The sequence below is a fragment of the Cucurbita pepo genome, unplaced genomic scaffold (assembly GCF_002806865.2).
Source record: "Cucurbita pepo subsp. pepo cultivar mu-cu-16 unplaced genomic scaffold, ASM280686v2 Cp4.1_scaffold000631, whole genome shotgun sequence".
NCBI lineage: Eukaryota > Viridiplantae > Streptophyta > Magnoliopsida > Cucurbitales > Cucurbitaceae > Cucurbita > Cucurbita pepo.
The window spans coordinates 1-17,417 of record NW_019646855.1 but is presented as its reverse complement, the minus strand read 5'-3'; the positions used below and the strand labels follow the sequence as shown (position 1 = coordinate 17,417).

Below are 17,417 nucleotides of genomic sequence, written 5' to 3'. Positions count from 1 at the left end.
GAAGACTATCCCTTATTTGGTACCTGATGACCCATCTGTGTCATGATTGGGTTACCTACTATTTGCTTCTTACAAGCGAAGATTGTCCTCGATTTGGTACTTGATGACTCTGACGTTCCCATGATGCATCACGGTTGCATTACCTACTATTTGCTTCTTAAAAGTGAAAACTATCCCCTACAAGTGAAGATTGTCCCCGATTTGGTACTTCCCATGATGTATCACAGTCGCATTACCTACTCTTTACTTCTTAAAAGTGAAGACTATCCCCACATATCAACACGAGTCATGATAATTTTTCATTATTATTTAAAAAAAATAGTGATTTGAGATTTTTATTTTTTAATACGATATTTATTAAAAATTTGTAAAAATACTATTAAATAAAAATTAATATATTTTCCTAACTATGGATTATTGAATGGAAATCCATTCCCACAGGCTTTCTTTTGAAGCCTACAAACGGTCCAGATCTAACAAAATGGGTCGACAAACGTCCCCATATTTTCACCAAACCCGACATGTCGGCAATTACAATCATTTATTGGCCCAAACCGACGACGTTTCAATGAATGGGCCAAAGGCCCAAAAGCCGATTATTGTCACGTGCGAAGCATGCTTGGACGACGATCCCATTTTTATTTTTTTGTTAAAACGAGCAGGTGGTGAAATGGCAGGTCCATCATCGTTTCGAGGGCTGGGTAATTTCTTCAGCTTCTAACCAGAGTTTTGTTTCATGTAGTTCATCATCAGCTGCCAGTTTCTTCGCGGATATCGTTTCAGGTGTTGTATGCTTCTTCTTCTTTACTCGTCCATGAAGATTTTCTACTCTGTCAAATTCATTTCCCGACTTGGAAATGTTGCCCATTCGATAAAGCACCTTTTTTAATTTTCTTCGTGCTGTTTTTTTTTTAGACTTAAGAACTTCCCAACATACATTGATGTCGTTGTTCTAGCTTAAATATCTGTCTTTTTTTGATTCAATTGTGAAGTCTGTTCTGGTTTTCAACTGCCGCTGGTGAAACTTGAGCTGAACTGATATTGAAACAGCTCACAGCTAGCAGACTTGTTTGAGCTTTCCTTTTCGGCTTCCGCTCAAGGTTTTTAAAATGCATGTGTTAGGGAGAGATTTCCACAATGTTTCGTTCCCCTTTCTAACCGATGTGGGATCACACAATCCACCCCTCTGGAGCCCAGCGTCCTCGTTGGCAACCGCCCGGTGTCTACCCCTTTGGGGCTCAATGTCCTTACTGGCACACCGCTCGGTGTCCACCCCTTTGGGACTCAACATCCTTGCTGGCACATCGCCTGGTGTCTGGCTCTGATACTATTTGTAACAATCCACCCCTTTAGAGCTCAGCCCTAGATACCATTTGTAACAGCCCACCCCCCTTCGGGGCTTAGCATTCTTGCTGGCATATCGCCCAGTGTCTAGCTTTGATACCATTTGTAACAGCCCCAAGCCAACCACTAGTAGATATTGTCCTCTTTCGGCTTTTCCTTTCGAGTTTCCCCTCAAGGTTTTTAAAACGCATATGCTTGGGAGAGGTTTTACACCCTTACAAAGAATGTTTCGTTCCCCTCTCCAACCGATGTGAGATCTCACTGGATTGTAAAATTGTAATAGTTATAGTATTATGGATGATGTTATTGGAAATATTTCATGCGGTGGTTTTAGAGGATAGTTATGAGTAGTGTTTGCTTCATTCTGCATTTTCCCTTTCAGTTATCACTAGTTACTTGGTATCCATCAAAGAAAAATATGGGAAAAGTTCAACACAATTGGAGAGAAAGTGCATTTCCCGTTTGTATTGCCAGTGAATTGTTTTTATGTTAGGATCACTTTGTCCATTTTAGTGTCTAGTTGTTTAAGTTAAATTGGACTTTTTGTTCGTCGTCTTATCAACGTCACGATTATGATTTTCACATTTTAGGTTGCTGTCTTGGACGAGATGGCGTCCGCACAAAATGTCGAGTTGGAGGCAGCAAAGTTTCTGCACAAACTAATTCAAGAATCTAGAGACGAGCCAGCAAAATTGGCTACAAAACTCTACGTGGTGTGTAATGCATTTCTTGCTTTCATTTTGTCTGCTCAATGAATGGCACGCAGAATTTTCATATTTATGATTTCATGCTTGTGTGAGTTTCAGATATTGCAACACATGAAGTCGAGTGGGAAAGAACATTCCATGCCATATCAAGTAATATCAAGGTAAAGAATGATGGTTCCATACTTCAGTGAATCAGTGACTATGTTTCCCCCTTATAATTGTTGCACTTCCTAATGATTGTATTTTCCCGATGCCGAATCGTCATTTGTTCTAATTTGGGAAAAAAAATAAACCACCTGCATTAATATGCATGATGATGGTTATAGTTCACTATATGACTGATATCCAAAAGGCATCTATGATACAATGGTCACCGAGGCCAAGGGTTTCTTGCAATTGGATAATGATCTATTTGGCTTTGTTTTAGTTAGATACACGAGAAATCAATGTTAATTTTTTGTAATTTAAGTAAATGCCAAATGTAACGGCCCAAGCCCACTGCTACCAGATATTGTCTTCTTTGGACTTTCCCTTTCGGCTTCCCCTTTTGGGCCCCTTTGGGGGGGAATTGTGAGATCCCACATCGGTTGGAAGGGTGTGGAAACCTCTCCCTACCATATGCGTTTTAAAACCTTGAGGGGAAGCCCAGAAGGAAAAGCCTAAAGAGGACAATATCTGCTAGTGGTGGGCTTGGACCCTTACATAAAAAGGGTGGAAGGCCAAGGTTTGCCTTGTCATTCGTCACATCTATTGACACTTAATCCATGAAGAAGCTCTATATTGATGCGAAATTTGATTAGAAATCCTGTTTTTAGAATTCTTTTTACTGTGTAATATGTCTCTGTTAGGTTGTTGGTCTTGAATGGCATTTTGATGCAATTCTACCTCTTTACAGAATAAATGTTCATTGCTTTAATCCTACCATTGTTTCTTTAGATTGCTATTCTTATTTATTTCCTTTCTGTTAACCAAAACTCTTTAATCTAGAGCCATGGAGACTGTCATCAATCAACATGGTCTTGATATTGAAGCTTTGAGGGCTTCACGCCTTCCTCTCACTGGTGGAACTCAGATGGGTGATTCTACCACTGCACAATATGCGGGTACAATGATCTTCTATTTGGTACTGGTTATAAGTGAATCTGGTTTGCAAGTGCACGCGTGATTGTTTGCATAATGTTTGTCTACAAATGCACAAGCTATACTTTGTTCGGAATAAATCATTGTAGAAATAATTGCAGGCTCCTCCAGTGTTGTTGGTACAGCTAAAGATTCCAAAATGGGTATATCTGGAAGTGACACCAGAAGTGGCTCACTTGCTCCAAGCAAGCCACCTGTTGCCCCAAGTAGTACAGATCATGATTACTACCAAGGACCTGCAACTCATCGGAGTGGTCAATCTTTTGATCAAGGAAGTCCTTCTAGTTTGGATTCGAGGTCTGCCAACTCACAGTCACAAGAGAAGCACGATTCAGTGAGTTGGGACAAACAACTAAATGATAAGGATGGTAAGAAGGGCACCAAGAAGAGGAAGAAGGTGGATACATCAGTTATGGAACCATCTAGTGACGATACCCATCAACTTGATTCCCGCAATCCATCGGTTAATCCTAGGAATGTGAAGACAAATAGGCTCGAACCACCGGCATATCTAGTTAAGGGAGGTATGTGCCTTTTCTTTTGTTTTTAAAGTTAGTTGGAAAGCTAGCAATGGCTTGGCCATCTAGGTCCATTTAGTCATACTGGAAAAGTATCATGTTCATATAGGATGAACTATGGAGCATACAGTGTTGCCAACTTGTATTACCAATTTACCACTATCTCCAAGCCTCTTCTACTGTTCACTGACTCGTTATACGGTGCAGGCAATATTGAGCAGGTGAAGCATGGATTAACAAAGGCTGCTGAAAAGGCTATTGACCCTCAAATGTATTCTGTGAACAGAGGTGATGGGATATCTACCTCGGGCGAAAAAGTTTTGGAGAGTGAACTACCTATATCTAGCACATCATCAGTTGATGCTGCGAAAATGATTCAGGTGCTTATTACTTTCTTGATAATGCTAGTTTTTTGTTAAAACGTAGTTCCTTTGATAACTTCACTTTACCTTGGTTCACATCTCTTTTTTCTGTCTTTCTAACGTTTGTGTTGTGGAAGTATAAACCTGTGTACAAATATCCAGATACTTCAATTGATCTCCTCCTTCTACTACTTTTGTTCGTTATTCTTCTCTTTTCTTTTATTAGGGTTGATTTTCCGTTGCGTATCTTTTGCATATGACTTGAAACACCTTAGGTGCATGACGTTTTGCTTATTGCGTATTCTTTCCACTCGCCTTATTGACGTTTGGCTCTCATTTCAAAATCGAAACAAAATTTGTATAGTACACTTTTCAGTACCACTACTTGGACTTTGCAAACAGCTTTATTTGGGAACTATACCAAGAATGCCTATCCATAATTAGATATTAACTTGGCATATATTGTTAACAGGGTGCATGGCGGAACAGCGGACCAGAAATGAGTATGTTACGTAACCCCGTTTCTAGAGAAGCAGGAAAGCTTCCTGTTTCTCAGGTTCCTACCTCATCCCAATCTCGTTTGCCTTTCAAGGAACAACAATTAAAGCAACTTAGGGCTCAGTGCCTTGTGTTTTTAGCATTCAGGTTGCTTATTCTTCTTAATCTGCATGTTGAGTTAAAATAATATCAATACTTGTTCTAGTTGGTTGTTTAATTTTACGTTTCATTCTTTTTTTTTCAGAAATGGTTTAATGCCAAAGAAACTGCATCTTGAAATTGCCCTCGGGAATAATTCTCCTAAAGAAGGTAGACAACTGTAATATATATATGTGTGTGTGTGTGAACAAAGCTATGCATTATACCAGCTCGTCTTAAGGTTTCATTATGGTGTTTCCTTTCTAAATGCTATGCTGATTATTCCATATAGGATCTATGTTTTATTGTATTCTTTATGTCCTGTTCTTATTGTTTCTCTCATGCAATAGATTGTATTTTTGAGCATTAGCCTCTTTCAAAGAAAAAAACTATGCATTATCATTATCACATAGTCGCTTCTTTTTATTGATTACTTTAAATGCCAATGAAGAGGGGCTTCACAAAGATGTTGATCCTAGAGGCATTGCTCAATCTTTTAATGAGGCCAGAAGTTCCAGTGAAGTCATGATGCCATCAGGAAAGTTGGATGCTGCAAGGGGAACAGGTACGATGATCCCAGGCGCCGTATCTGCCGGAAGAACCTATGAGGTTGACTCCATGAAGGAAGTAGATAATAGAAGAGAAGAGGATAACAAGGGTCCACTTTTTGATTATTCTGTTCAAGCAGAAGTAAGAAAGCCAGAAGCTGAACTAATGCGGGAAAAAGCAATTTCTCAAACATTCTTGAGCACTGCATCGCATCCCCTTGACTTTTCGAGTGCAAGGGGGAGCTTAACTGCAAATAACGCTCTTGAGGATTTGGGGAATAGCAATCTTCTGATTGGACAGACCAATCAAGCCACTGCTANCCCTTGACTTTTCGAGTGCAAGGGGGAGCTTAACTGCAAATAATCCTTTTGAGGATTTGGGGAATAGCAATCTTCTGATTGGACAGACCAATCAAGCCACTGCTACAGTGGGTATGAGTAAGCCACTAAACCCTAGAATTGACAGCACAAATGAGGTTTCTAGGGGAAGTCTACCAGCCTTTGCTAGTCAGCATGAGCTGGTAGTTGATAGAAATAATGATGCATCTGCTCAGTTGCACGTTGTTAGAAACAACAGTGGTTTAGGGAGTCAATNGAAATAATGATGCATCTGCTCAGTTGCACGTTGTTAGAAACAATAGTGGTTTAGGGAGTCAACGTACTAATAGTCGGTCTTCTTTTTCAATAGGGGAGCGGTGGAAACCTATCTCTGGGACATATGATCAATACCATGCTGTAATGCCTTTGAGAGATGCTAGTGTGATCTCAAATCTTGCATCTCATGGTGAGTTCTTTTTGCAGAACTTTAATTCACATGGGTTGAATGGTTCTTATTGAATGTTATGAATCTTCATTGTAGATTATAGAAATATGCCAGAATCTGAACCTAGATGCATCACAGAAGTGCACAAAGTGACATCTGTAGATGAAGGGATAAATGGCAGCCTAAATACTATGCAACAAGAATATGATGGTAAGTCAGTGCCATCTGATTTGCTGATGTCTCGAAAGTACACCATGTCAGAGAAATGGATAATGGATCGGCAGAAAAAGAAACTCCTAAATGAGCAAAATTGGTTACTGAAACAACAAAAAACTGAGAAACGTATTGCCACTCGTTTTGATAAGTTAAAGGTTCGTGTGCAACTCAGTTTTTCTCTCTATTTCCATTCATTGTTGATGCTGAATTGAACTGTAGTTAATGCCTCTGGGATATTGCTGGAACTTGTAGTTTGAAAATGATTTTTTATTGATTATTCTTGATTGGAAGGCATTTTTGTAAGTAGTTTCTTTGGGTGGGACACCCTTTGGTTGTCTTTCCAGCTTTATAATATCTCTGTTTTTTCTTATAAAAAAAAGATTTTTCATTGATAATGATCTGGCACATTTAGTTCGTTTCATTTCTCATGTATCATTTTCCTTTCCATACTTTTCAGAGTACTGTCAGCTCATCAGATGATATATCTGCGAAAACTAGAAGTGTAATAGAATTGAAAAAACTTCAACTCTTGCAGCTTCAGCGTCGCCTCAGGAAGTAATAACTAGTCATTTCTCATGAGTTGTCCTCTAGTTTACATTCATTGCTATTATTTCTTCTTTGATTAATCTTTCTGATGAATTTTGAAAAATCTTGGCAGTGATTGTCTAAATGATTTCTTCAAACCAATTTCGAATGAGATGGACCGCTTGAAATCTTTCAAGAAGCACAAACATGGTAGGAGGATTAAACAACTTGAAAAATTCGAGCAGAGAATGAAGGAGGAGAGGCAAAAGAGAATACGAGAGAGGCAAAAGGAGTTCTTTGGTGAGATTGAAGTTCACAAGTATGTGGTGCCCTATCTAATGCCAGTTTTTGTCTATACTTTCTTCAAATTAAACCTCAAATGGCTTAATTCCATGAATGAAAAACAAATTCTGATGGATTGAAGTTAAAAGTTGTTCAAATCTTGCTTATTGTTCGTCAACTCTTTATTCTAGGGAAAGACTTGATGATGTATTTAAAGTTAAGAGAGAGAGGTGGAAGGGTTTCAATAAGTATGTCAAGGAGTTCCACAAAAAGAAGGAACGAATTCATCGTGAGAAAATTGACAGAATCCAACGTGAGAAGATCAATCTTTTGAAGATCAATGATGTCGAGGGGTATCTGCGAATGGTGCAGGTTTGTCTCGTCTTTGATGATTACTAGCAATCAAAGGGGAAGTCATCATTCTTCTTCATAATATTTCCTATCATGAATAAGTATTTCTACAGTGCATTACTCGTGACTTCAGTTTTTAATTTATAAGTTGTGAAAATTTGTGTGTTATATGTAAATTGAAAAGGGGCTGAAGGAAATTCAAAATTTTCTCCCTTGAAGCAAAATCAGATTTTGTAGACTTTTCTTTTTCTCACTCTAACAATTCACTTCTTGTGCTAGGATGCAAAATCGGATCGTGTTAAGCAACTTCTCAAGGAGACTGAGAAATATCTTCAAAAGCTTGGATCTAAGCTACAGGAGGCGAAGTCCACAGAAAGCCGGTTTGGGCATGATACAGATGATGGATGCGACGTGAATACTGCTGAAAAAAGTGAATTTGCTATCGAGAATGAAGATGAAAGCGATCAGGCAAAGGCAAGTGGTTTTCTTCTCACCTTCTTGCATTTGTTTTTGTTTCATCGACTGATTACATTGATTCTTCTTACAGCATTACTTGGAAAGTAACGAGAAGTACTACTTGATGGCTCATAGGTGACGCATTACATGCTTTCTTCTTCCCCCACCCCTCCTCAAAACAAATTAGCTAATACACTGCATCGGTTTGCAGTTTGTATTACTTGACAGAAACTCCTTGTGTTTTAAGGCTTCAAGTTGATACCTCTCATTAACAGCGAGATATCGTTAATTTGTTTCTGATATCTTATATGAATATTCTTTACAGTGTTAAAGAAAGCATAGCTGAGCAGCCAGCCTGCCTTCATGGAGGAAAGTTGAGGGAGTGAGTATCATGCTTTTCCTATCATCCCCTCCTGTTTAGTTTTATCTCAAAATTAAAACTATTTTTGGCAATATCTTTTTCGTACTTACTTTAGTTCTTTGATTTTCTGAACTTATATGATCTAAGAACAAAAAAAGCCAATGCTTGGTCCATTCTGAAATTCTTTGTGAATGTGGCAATACNTGAATTTGCTATCGAGAATGAAGATGAAAGCGATCAGGCAAAGGCAAGTGGTTTTCTTCTCACCTTCTTGCATTTGTTTTTGTTTCATCGACTGATTACATTGATTCTTCTTACAGCATTACTTGGAAAGTAACGAGAAGTACTACTTGATGGCTCATAGGTGACGCATTACATGCTTTCTTCTTCCCCCACCCCTCCTCGAAACAAATTAGCTAATACACTGCATCGGTTTGCAGTTTGTATTACTTGACAGAAGCTCCTTGTGTTTTAAGGCTTCAAGTTGATACCTCTCATTAACAGCGAGATATCGTTAATTTGTTTCTGATATCTTATATGAATATTCTTTACAGTGTTAAAGAAAGCATAGCTGAGCAGCCAGCCTGCCTTCATGGAGGAAAGTTGAGGGAGTGAGTATCATGCTTTTCCTATCATCCCCTCCTGTTTAATTTTATCTCAAAATTAAAACTATTTTTGGCAATATCTTTTTCTTACTTACTTTAGTTCTTTGATTTTCTGAACTTATATGATCTAAGAACAAAAAAAGCCAGTGCTTGGTCCATTCTGAAATTCTTTGTGAATGTGGCAATACAAATTTTAGGTATCAGATGAATGGCCTTAGGTGGCTCGTTTCGTTATATAACAACCATTTGAATGGAATTCTTGCTGATGAAATGGGGCTTGGAAAAACTGTTCAGGTACCATACTATTTTAAGCTGTCTTGTATGCGACTAGATCTAGCTTCTGCACCGTTCCGTGTTACTAACAGGGGAATTTCCAGGTAATTTCCCTGATCTGTTATTTAATGGAGACTAAGAACGATCGAGGTCCTTTTTTGGTGGTTGTACCATCATCAGTTTTACCTGGATGGGAGTCAGAGATCAACTTCTGGGCCCCAAGTGTGCTTAAAATTGTGTATTCTGGACCTCCAGAAGAGCGGCGCAGACTATTCAAGTAATGATTTCCATATGTTCTTCTTGAATCCTTGTTGGGTAATTCGTAAACTTACCTGATCATTATTGCAGGGAGAGAATTGTTCATCAGAAGTTTAATGTACTTCTGACCACATATGAGTATCTGATGAACAAACATGATAGGCCAAAATTAAGCAAAATTCATTGGCACTATATTATAATTGATGAAGGCCATCGCATAAAGAATGCTTCATGCAAGTTGAATGCTGATCTGAAGTACTACCGTAGTTCTCACAGATTACTCTTGACCGGGACACCGCTACAGGTCACAGTCGTTGTTAATGCTCTTCTCGTTTTCTTTACAGCTTAGGGGAATATTCCTTCAATCTGATTGCATGGACATTCTTTGGTTTAGTCTTTATCTTTTTCTTGAGTTAATTATATTTTGATCATGAACAACTGAACCTAAGCCTCTTCCTTTTGGGGGGCATTATGATTTGAAATGTTTAGATCCTGAAATCGAGCATTCAAATATATTACATTCTTAACGTCAAGTCGCAGTAGCCTCACTGTCATAAAGAGCTTAAATTTAGTTCGTCGCCCATTATAAAAAATGAAATTTACTCGGGAAATAGTTGAAATTTCTTTTGGGTTGTAGTTGCTGGCTTATTTTGAATCCATTCTGTGCAGAACAACCTTGAGGAGCTTTGGGCATTACTGAACTTTTTGTTGCCAAATATTTTTAATTCATCAGAGGATTTTTCTCAGTGGTTCAACAAACCATTCCAGAGTAATGGTGATAGTTCAGCCGAAGAAGTAATTCCTAAATTCTGCAACTTCTCTTTATAATTCAGTTCCTTTTGTCTTTCTCACTTAATTTTTTAAACTTTTCTTTTCGGACAAGGCCTTGCTTTCTGAAGAGGAGAATCTTTTGATCATAAATCGACTTCACCAAGTTCTTCGCCCGTTTGTTCTTCGGAGGCTTAAACACAAGGTTTGTTTGAACAAAAATTTATGTTCAGTACATCCTTATGTTTTCATAAGTTTTCACTGTTTATTGGTGCTTTATTGCCCTTTTTATGGAAGAATCATTCTATTTTTCTCATGCATCCCCTTCAGTATTCTGCTATTTATTATGATGTAATTGTATCAATAAATATTAAGTTCTTTTGGTCTGAATGTGAAAATGCTGTGTAGTTTTTATGTATGGAAGATTTCAGAGAAATATTTCCTTGTTATCACGTATTTAGGTTCTTGTATTCTTGCTTGCAGGTGGAAAATGAACTGCCAGAAAAGATTGAAAGACTTGTAAGATGTGAGGCTTCTGCATATCAGAAACTTTTGATGAGGAGAGTAGAGGATAACCTTGGTTCAATAGGAAGTACAAAGGTTCCTTCACTCTATGTTCTACTTATTTTTCGAGAAGAAATTGTAATTCTAACTACTATGATAATTCAATTGTTACCTACACTCTCTTACACATATTCTCCCTCCAGGTCCGATCAGTGCATAACTCGGTGATGGAGCTGCGTAATATTTGTAACCATCCTTATCTGAGCCATCTTCATGCAGAGGAGGCATGTCTTTCTTTTCTTTCAATGCAAAGTATCTATTGAATGGTTTTTGGATAAACAAATTGAGGGGTGGGTGAAGGTAGAATGTCTCAGCACCCACTTCCCTGTATTCCTGACCAAGTGTTTTATCCTCACCGTCTTTTCATTTTGACGATGCACAACCCCGAGTTGGAAGCTTAAACTACCTTATTTTCTGCTTGTTGGTATTTGTCCTGAGAAATTTCTGTATTCTTGTGTAGGTTGATAATTTGATACCTAAGCATTACCTGCCGCCAATTGTTAGACTCTGCGGAAAGCTTGAGATGTTAGATAGAATATTACCAAAGCTAAAAGCGACTGATCATCGGGTAAGTACTTGTATGGACAATAACAAGATACAATTCTGATGAGAATTCAATGCTTAAAGATATATTACTTCTTTTTTCCTCTAGTCAGACTAGTTTATTGTCTATGTCAATGATTTCAATTCAGAACGAGCTTTTGTTCTGTTTGTCACCTTATATCCTTCTGTTTTGTTTCAATATCTCTAATAGACTAATATCGTTGCAGGTTCTCTTCTTTTCCACCATGACTAGGCTGCTCGATGTTATGGAGGAATATCTTCACTGGAAACAGTATCGATATCTACGATTGGATGGACATACAGCCGGGGGAGATCGTGGTGCTCTCATTGAGTCATTTAATGGGCAAAATTCTCCCTATTTTATATTCCTTCTTAGGTAACTTTCATATTGTCTGTCTGATCTGTTCTTATGAATATTCTTGTCTCCATTCTCAAGTAGCATGTTCCTGTGGTATCAGCATTCGAGCTGGTGGTGTAGGAGTGAATCTCCAAGCTGCTGACACAGTGATTATTTTCGACACAGACTGGAACCCACAGGCATATATATCCAAATTTCATGATATTTATGTCAAGACTCTGATGTAGCTTTTGTTCTAAATTTTGTTCACTGTGCATGTTGTCAGGTTGATCTACAGGCACAGGCAAGAGCTCATAGGATCGGCCAGAAGAGGGATGTGCTTGTTCTTAGATTTGAAACAGTAAGTATCTCTTGTTGGGAGGGGCATCTCTCTTCCCCCGGCCCCTAGGCTATTCTATCTCTTGAGTAATGCTATTTGCAAGTTTCTTATTAATAAGAACATTTGATATCATGTGATAACTTCGTCACTAAAACCAATCGCAGAGCTTTTTCTATAATCAGCATTTTGTTTCTTCGTTTCTTTTCTACCTTTTTCTGTTCTTAGTTGCTTGATTCAATCTGATAGGTTAGTATCCCTTTATCTTTTCGTGGTTTGTAATTGAAAATGTGGGTATTGTCATCCTATCACGTGTTGCAGTTGGGCACATCCTGATCTTTCTTTTATGTCCATCTCCAGGTTCAAACGGTGGAAGAACAAGTGAGAGCTGCTGCAGAGCATAAACTTGGAGTGGCTAACCAGAGTATTACAGCCGGCTTTTTTGACAACAATACAAGGTTGGTAGCCCTTTTATGAAAGTTCATGTTGTTCTTGAGGCACTAATTGCTTTTGTCCCATTTATTACTGCAGTGCTGAAGATCGAAGGGAATATTTGGAATCTCTTCTACGCGAGTGTAAGAAAGAAGAAGCTGCACCTGTACTAGATGATGATTCTCTGAATGATCTCTTAGCACGCAGGTCCACCTACATCGACCCATCCCCATTACTTTGTATTTTATGCTGCTGATTATATGACCCTCAAAGTGCAATAAGGAAGGAAACCATAGTTTATTGACCATTGTCTTCGTGTTCACAGTGAGCCAGAGATTGACGTGTTTGAAACAGTGGACAAAGAACGACGAGAGCATGAGATGGTATGCAAATCGACACTCTTTATGTCTTCTACTTTATTCATACTGTGTTCACTTCTGAACATAAATTTTTCAGGCTACATGGAAGAAGCTGGTAGTTGGTCATGGAATTTCTGAGCCTATTCCTCCCATGCCTTCACGTCTTGTAACAGATAATGACCTGAAAGAATTCTATGAAGTAATGAAGATAACTGAAGAAGTACCAAAACCTAGGGAGGGAGCCCAAGTCGGGGGGGTAAAGAGGAAGAGCGAATATCTTGGAGGTCTCGACACACATAATTACGGGAGGGGGAAGCGGGCAAGAGAGGTCTGACGAATGTTTTTAATACTCGTGAATTTGTTATACCTTAACGCTTCTGGCTGTCATTAGATTTTGATTTATTTCCATTGAACTTTCTATTTTAATAGGTGCGATCCTATGAGGAACAGTGGACAGAAGAGGAGTTTGAAAAGATGTGCAAGGTTGACTCGCCCGAGTCCCCGGGGCCAAAGGAAGCTGTGGCAGGAGAATCGTCGACCAGTATTAGTGGGCCAGTTGTAGGAGATGTTTTGAAGGAAGAACTTCCTGCTGCCTCCCCTTTGCCTCCTGTTGAGCCTATGGCTCAGCATCAAACACCACCCTCAAGGCGAGGTCGTGGAAGACCAAAAAGAGTGGCTGTCGATAAGTCGCCTGCTCCAGTGGTTTCTCCATCTCCTTCCATGGCAGACGACGTGGACACAGGGTTGCAAGGAGAAACTATTTCAAGCATTTCTAAAACTGGCGGTCTTGATTCTTTGCCTAGTGAAGGAACAACATATCAACTTGTTAAAGAGGTTTCTGCAAACTCTCAGTTAACTACCCCAGTGCCTTCTATAATTCCTGCCTCTGAGTCGGCTCCAGCTTGCTCGCCTGCACGGGTTCAAGTGAAAGGTCATGGTCGAAAAACTCAAACTGGACAACAACCTCCACGACGAAGGGGGAAAAAACAGGGGCTGGTCCCACCTCCTGTTCCTGGTAGTCTATCCTCTGAAGTATGTCAAGATGATCAGGGTAAATCCACAAACCCAGTGGCAAGTCAAGTTAATGTTGCAAGTGACATTCCTTCTAGTTTACCTGGTTCTGGCCCTTCAAAACCGGCTGTTGAGGTATCATCAAATTTGGAACCTTGTCCTGCTTTTCCTTCTGTGTCATCTCTCTCACAATTTGCTCCTTATTTCAATCCTCAGCCTGTACAGCCTAGGGGACAAAGTCGGAAGACGCAAAGTGCAGCTGGAGCACCACGACGTAGAGGAAAGAAACAAGTAGTAGCAGCTGCATTGCCCAACACCATGGCTGGTGCTAGTCTAAGTTTGAATGCGAATTTGCAAATGAACCATATTGATTCTTCTTTGAGTACTGTCAATCAGGAAGATAAACTGGAAGATAATCCCAATAAAAGCAAGGAGACAATCAGCCTATCAACTTGTGGTAGTACTATGGAACCACAAGGCAAGTATTAGATAGACTTCAGCATGTGATCATTGTCTGCTATGTTTATCAATCTACTTTTCATTGAATTCAGGCTTTTAAATTCTATGCAGGGCCTACTCCCGAACAAAACCAAAATGCTGATTCTTGTGGCATTTCTAATGTGATCAAGGACGCTTCTTCTGGAGATTGCGCGTCCAAAGCAAACCGTTCTGAGCACTTGAGTAAGAGTCGTGCGGCCCAGGATGCAACTGTAACAAATAATCGTGTAGATGAAACACTGAAGAGTCATAGCTTGCGAGACACAACTCATCCAGTTACATCAACTCCAGAAACTGCAGTTCCAACATGTGGTCCTCCAGCCGTTCATGTTGCTGTCGGGATGAGTCCCAAAGCTGTAACAGATGTTGCTAGAGAGACTGCTCCTATTTCCCAGCCAATTCATTCGTCCACATCAGTGGCTTCAAGCGTGCAAATTGCATCTCAATGTCCACCACCCGTATATGTGGAACCTAAACGGCAAGGTCGTAAGACTGCTAAAAGGGTAGAGCCCTCTCAGCGTAGGGGAAAAAAACCGGCCTCGTTGCCTTCTGTCGTTCTTGATGGTTCAGCTGGCAAGGAATCTAAAGATTTGAATGTGCTTGTGCAACCAGGGCCATTGGGGGATTCAAGTTGTAAAGACATAGGCCTAATAGGTAAAACTGAGACTGAGAATCAAGAATCAACCAATGTTCAGAATCACGCAGGTTGTACCCAAATTATAGATACTGTGGATTCCCAGGATCTGAAAAGAAAGGAGCAAGTACCCAAACCTGCTCAACATAAACAGCTTTTGGCATCATCAACAAAGATTGATGCTACTGGAGCCTTGGACAAGACCTCTGCATCAGGCCGTTATCAAACTGCAAACGTAAATGACGTTGCTCGGGTAATGAAGGAAGTCTTCTCTGGGACTGGCTTGTCAAAAGCTAAAGTTGGAGCGTCGTCTGAGATTGAAAACAAGGATGCTTCCGCGATGCCTGTTTTGAGCAAGTCCTCTATGGAGGTGACCAAAAGTCATAAATCAGAGGCTATTTTAAATTCCAACATTCCAGTTGAGGCCCATGAAAAAGAATATTCAGATGTAGCTAATGAAATGAGACCAGATTCTGCAAATGCTTTAGAAGAATCCATCGTTCCGAAGATCGAGGATGACGGTTCTGGATGTGCGAAGGCTGATTCAGTAAATAAATTGGTTGAATCAAGAGAAACATATGATGGATGCTCAACTGTGGTAAGTGTTGTCAGTTCCATTTCCTTTGTCCTCTTAGTACTGATCAAAATAAAAATGATATTTGCTAGAGATCTATGCCTTTCTTTGAAAGAACATCTTAAATCTTTTTGTCCTCAGGTTAGTGGCTCTGCAATTTCATCAAACTTCAACAATGCTGATCATAATCCCCCAGAATCCTCGCCTGTTTCCTCAAGTCTGGGTGATTCCAAGGTATCAAAGGCTCCTGAGGTGATGGATAATGTATTGGAAAATGAAGCAAACCCTGTTAGTGGAGGATCTTTAAAATCTTATCCTGATAGAAGCAACTACGAAGTTCCCTCGCCTTCGAAGAACGATGGTGTAAATCATCCTGCTCCTTCGAATAACATGGCAGAACTGCCTTTGGAAGAGCCTTCAGAATGCCCTCTTGATATGTCAAGTAGATCTCATACTACAGTGACCGTTGCCACGACTACTGTTGAAAATGCAGAAATTTCTGCTAACCAAGCTCATCCGAGTCAATCGAAAACTCTTGATGATCAAAGAATAATTTCTGTGGACTGTCCCTGTGAACCAGCCTCTGATATCACAAAGAAAACTCTTGACGTGGAGGGATTCTCAGAACCATCAGAATTTGATCATACAAGTCTTGAATGTCCTGCAACCACATCTATGCCTGAAATGTCGGGTCAATGTTCGATCGACTACTCTCCTGAGAAGATAGGCATGGATTCTGGCAGAGATGATAATTCTAAATTTTCTTTTGAAGTTTCAGTTGAATTTATCAAGGCATCTAACAACACAGAACCTTACCATGCAGCTGTTGAAACTTTAAAAGCAAGACCTGCGGGGCAAGATTGTCCCAGTGTATCTTCTGGTACAACAGAGAATACAACGATGAACGAAACGGTGCCTGTTTGTGCTGCAGTTAAGATGGAAGGTGATCTTAGACCTGTTATGATTGTTGAAACTTCGATGGAGAATCCTGGTCAAGATTGTCATAGTGTCTGTCAAAGTCTCTCAGCTCATAGTGAAAATCTCGATCATCCAGATGTTTCAAATTTTAATGAGAGTTCCGACGTATGTATGCCAGGTGCTGAAATTGAAGTTCAAGGACGTGTTTCTGTAACTACTATGAATATTGAGAGTAAACATAAAGAAGTGAATGATACTGATCCTGCTGTTGAACATATGGATGCTGCCTCGAAGCAGGGGAGGTCTAGTAATGTTTTTAATACTCGTGAATTTGTTATACCTTAACGCTTCTGGCTGTCATTAGATTTTGATTTATTTCCATTGAACTTTCTATTTTAATAGGTGCGATCCTATGAGGAACAGTGGACAGAAGAGGAGTTTGAAAAGATGTGCAAGGTTGACTCGCCCGAGTCCCCGGGGCCAAAGGAAGCTGTGGCAGGAGAATCGTCGACCAGTATTAGTGGGCCAGTTGTAGGAGATGTTTTGAAGGAAGAACTTCCTGCTGCCTCCCCTTTGCCTCCTGTTGAGCCTATGGCTCAGCATCAAACACCACCCTCAAGGCGAGGTCGTGGAAGACCAAAAAGAGTGGCTGTCGATAAGTCGCCTGCTCCAGTGGTTTCTCCATCTCCTTCCATGGCAGACGACGTGGACACAGGGTTGCAAGGAGAAACTATTTCAAGCATTTCTAAAACTGGCGGTCTTGATTCTTTGCCTAGTGAAGGAACAACATATCAACTTGTTAAAGAGGTTTCTGCAAACTCTCAGTTAACTACCCCAGTGCCTTCTATAATTCCTGCCTCTGAGTCGGCTCCAGCTTGCTCGCCTGCACGGGTTCAAGTGAAAGGTCATGGTCGAAAAACTCAAACTGGACAACAACCTCCTCGACGAAGGGGGAAAAAACAGGGGCTGGTCCCACCTCCTGTTCCTGGTAGTCTATCCTCTGAAGTATGTCAAGATGATCAGGGTAAATCCACAAACCCAGTGGCAAGTCAAGTTAATGTTGCAAGTGACATTCC

The 17,417-nt window shown here is 39.9% G+C and overlaps 1 protein-coding gene across 1 annotated transcript; it reads left to right on the top strand.

The window, feature by feature from the left end:
• Positions 1-667: 667 nt before the first annotated feature.
• LOC111785664 (chromatin structure-remodeling complex protein SYD-like) lies at positions 668-16,648 on the top strand (the record flags this gene model as incomplete). Its single annotated transcript, XM_023666046.1, is given in 37 exon segments — positions 668-783; positions 1,935-2,057; positions 2,151-2,212; positions 3,039-3,154; positions 3,293-3,715; positions 3,917-4,089; positions 4,544-4,716; positions 4,814-4,878; positions 5,159-5,558; positions 5,665-5,687; positions 5,944-6,039; positions 6,115-6,389; positions 6,692-6,789; positions 6,893-7,078; positions 7,233-7,413; positions 7,672-7,866; positions 7,940-7,983; positions 8,174-8,230; positions 9,012-9,108; positions 9,192-9,364; positions 9,436-9,649; positions 10,015-10,140; positions 10,229-10,318; positions 10,597-10,713; positions 10,821-10,901; positions 11,138-11,245; positions 11,448-11,617; positions 11,700-11,778; positions 11,865-11,939; positions 12,276-12,373; positions 12,447-12,554; positions 12,673-12,730; positions 12,804-13,034; positions 13,136-13,852; positions 13,934-14,195; positions 14,288-15,447; positions 15,565-16,648. Coding segments are annotated over 36 exon segments (7,720 nt in total), but the record flags the coding sequence as incomplete, so codon positions are not given.
• Positions 16,649-17,417: the final 769 nt, after the last annotated feature.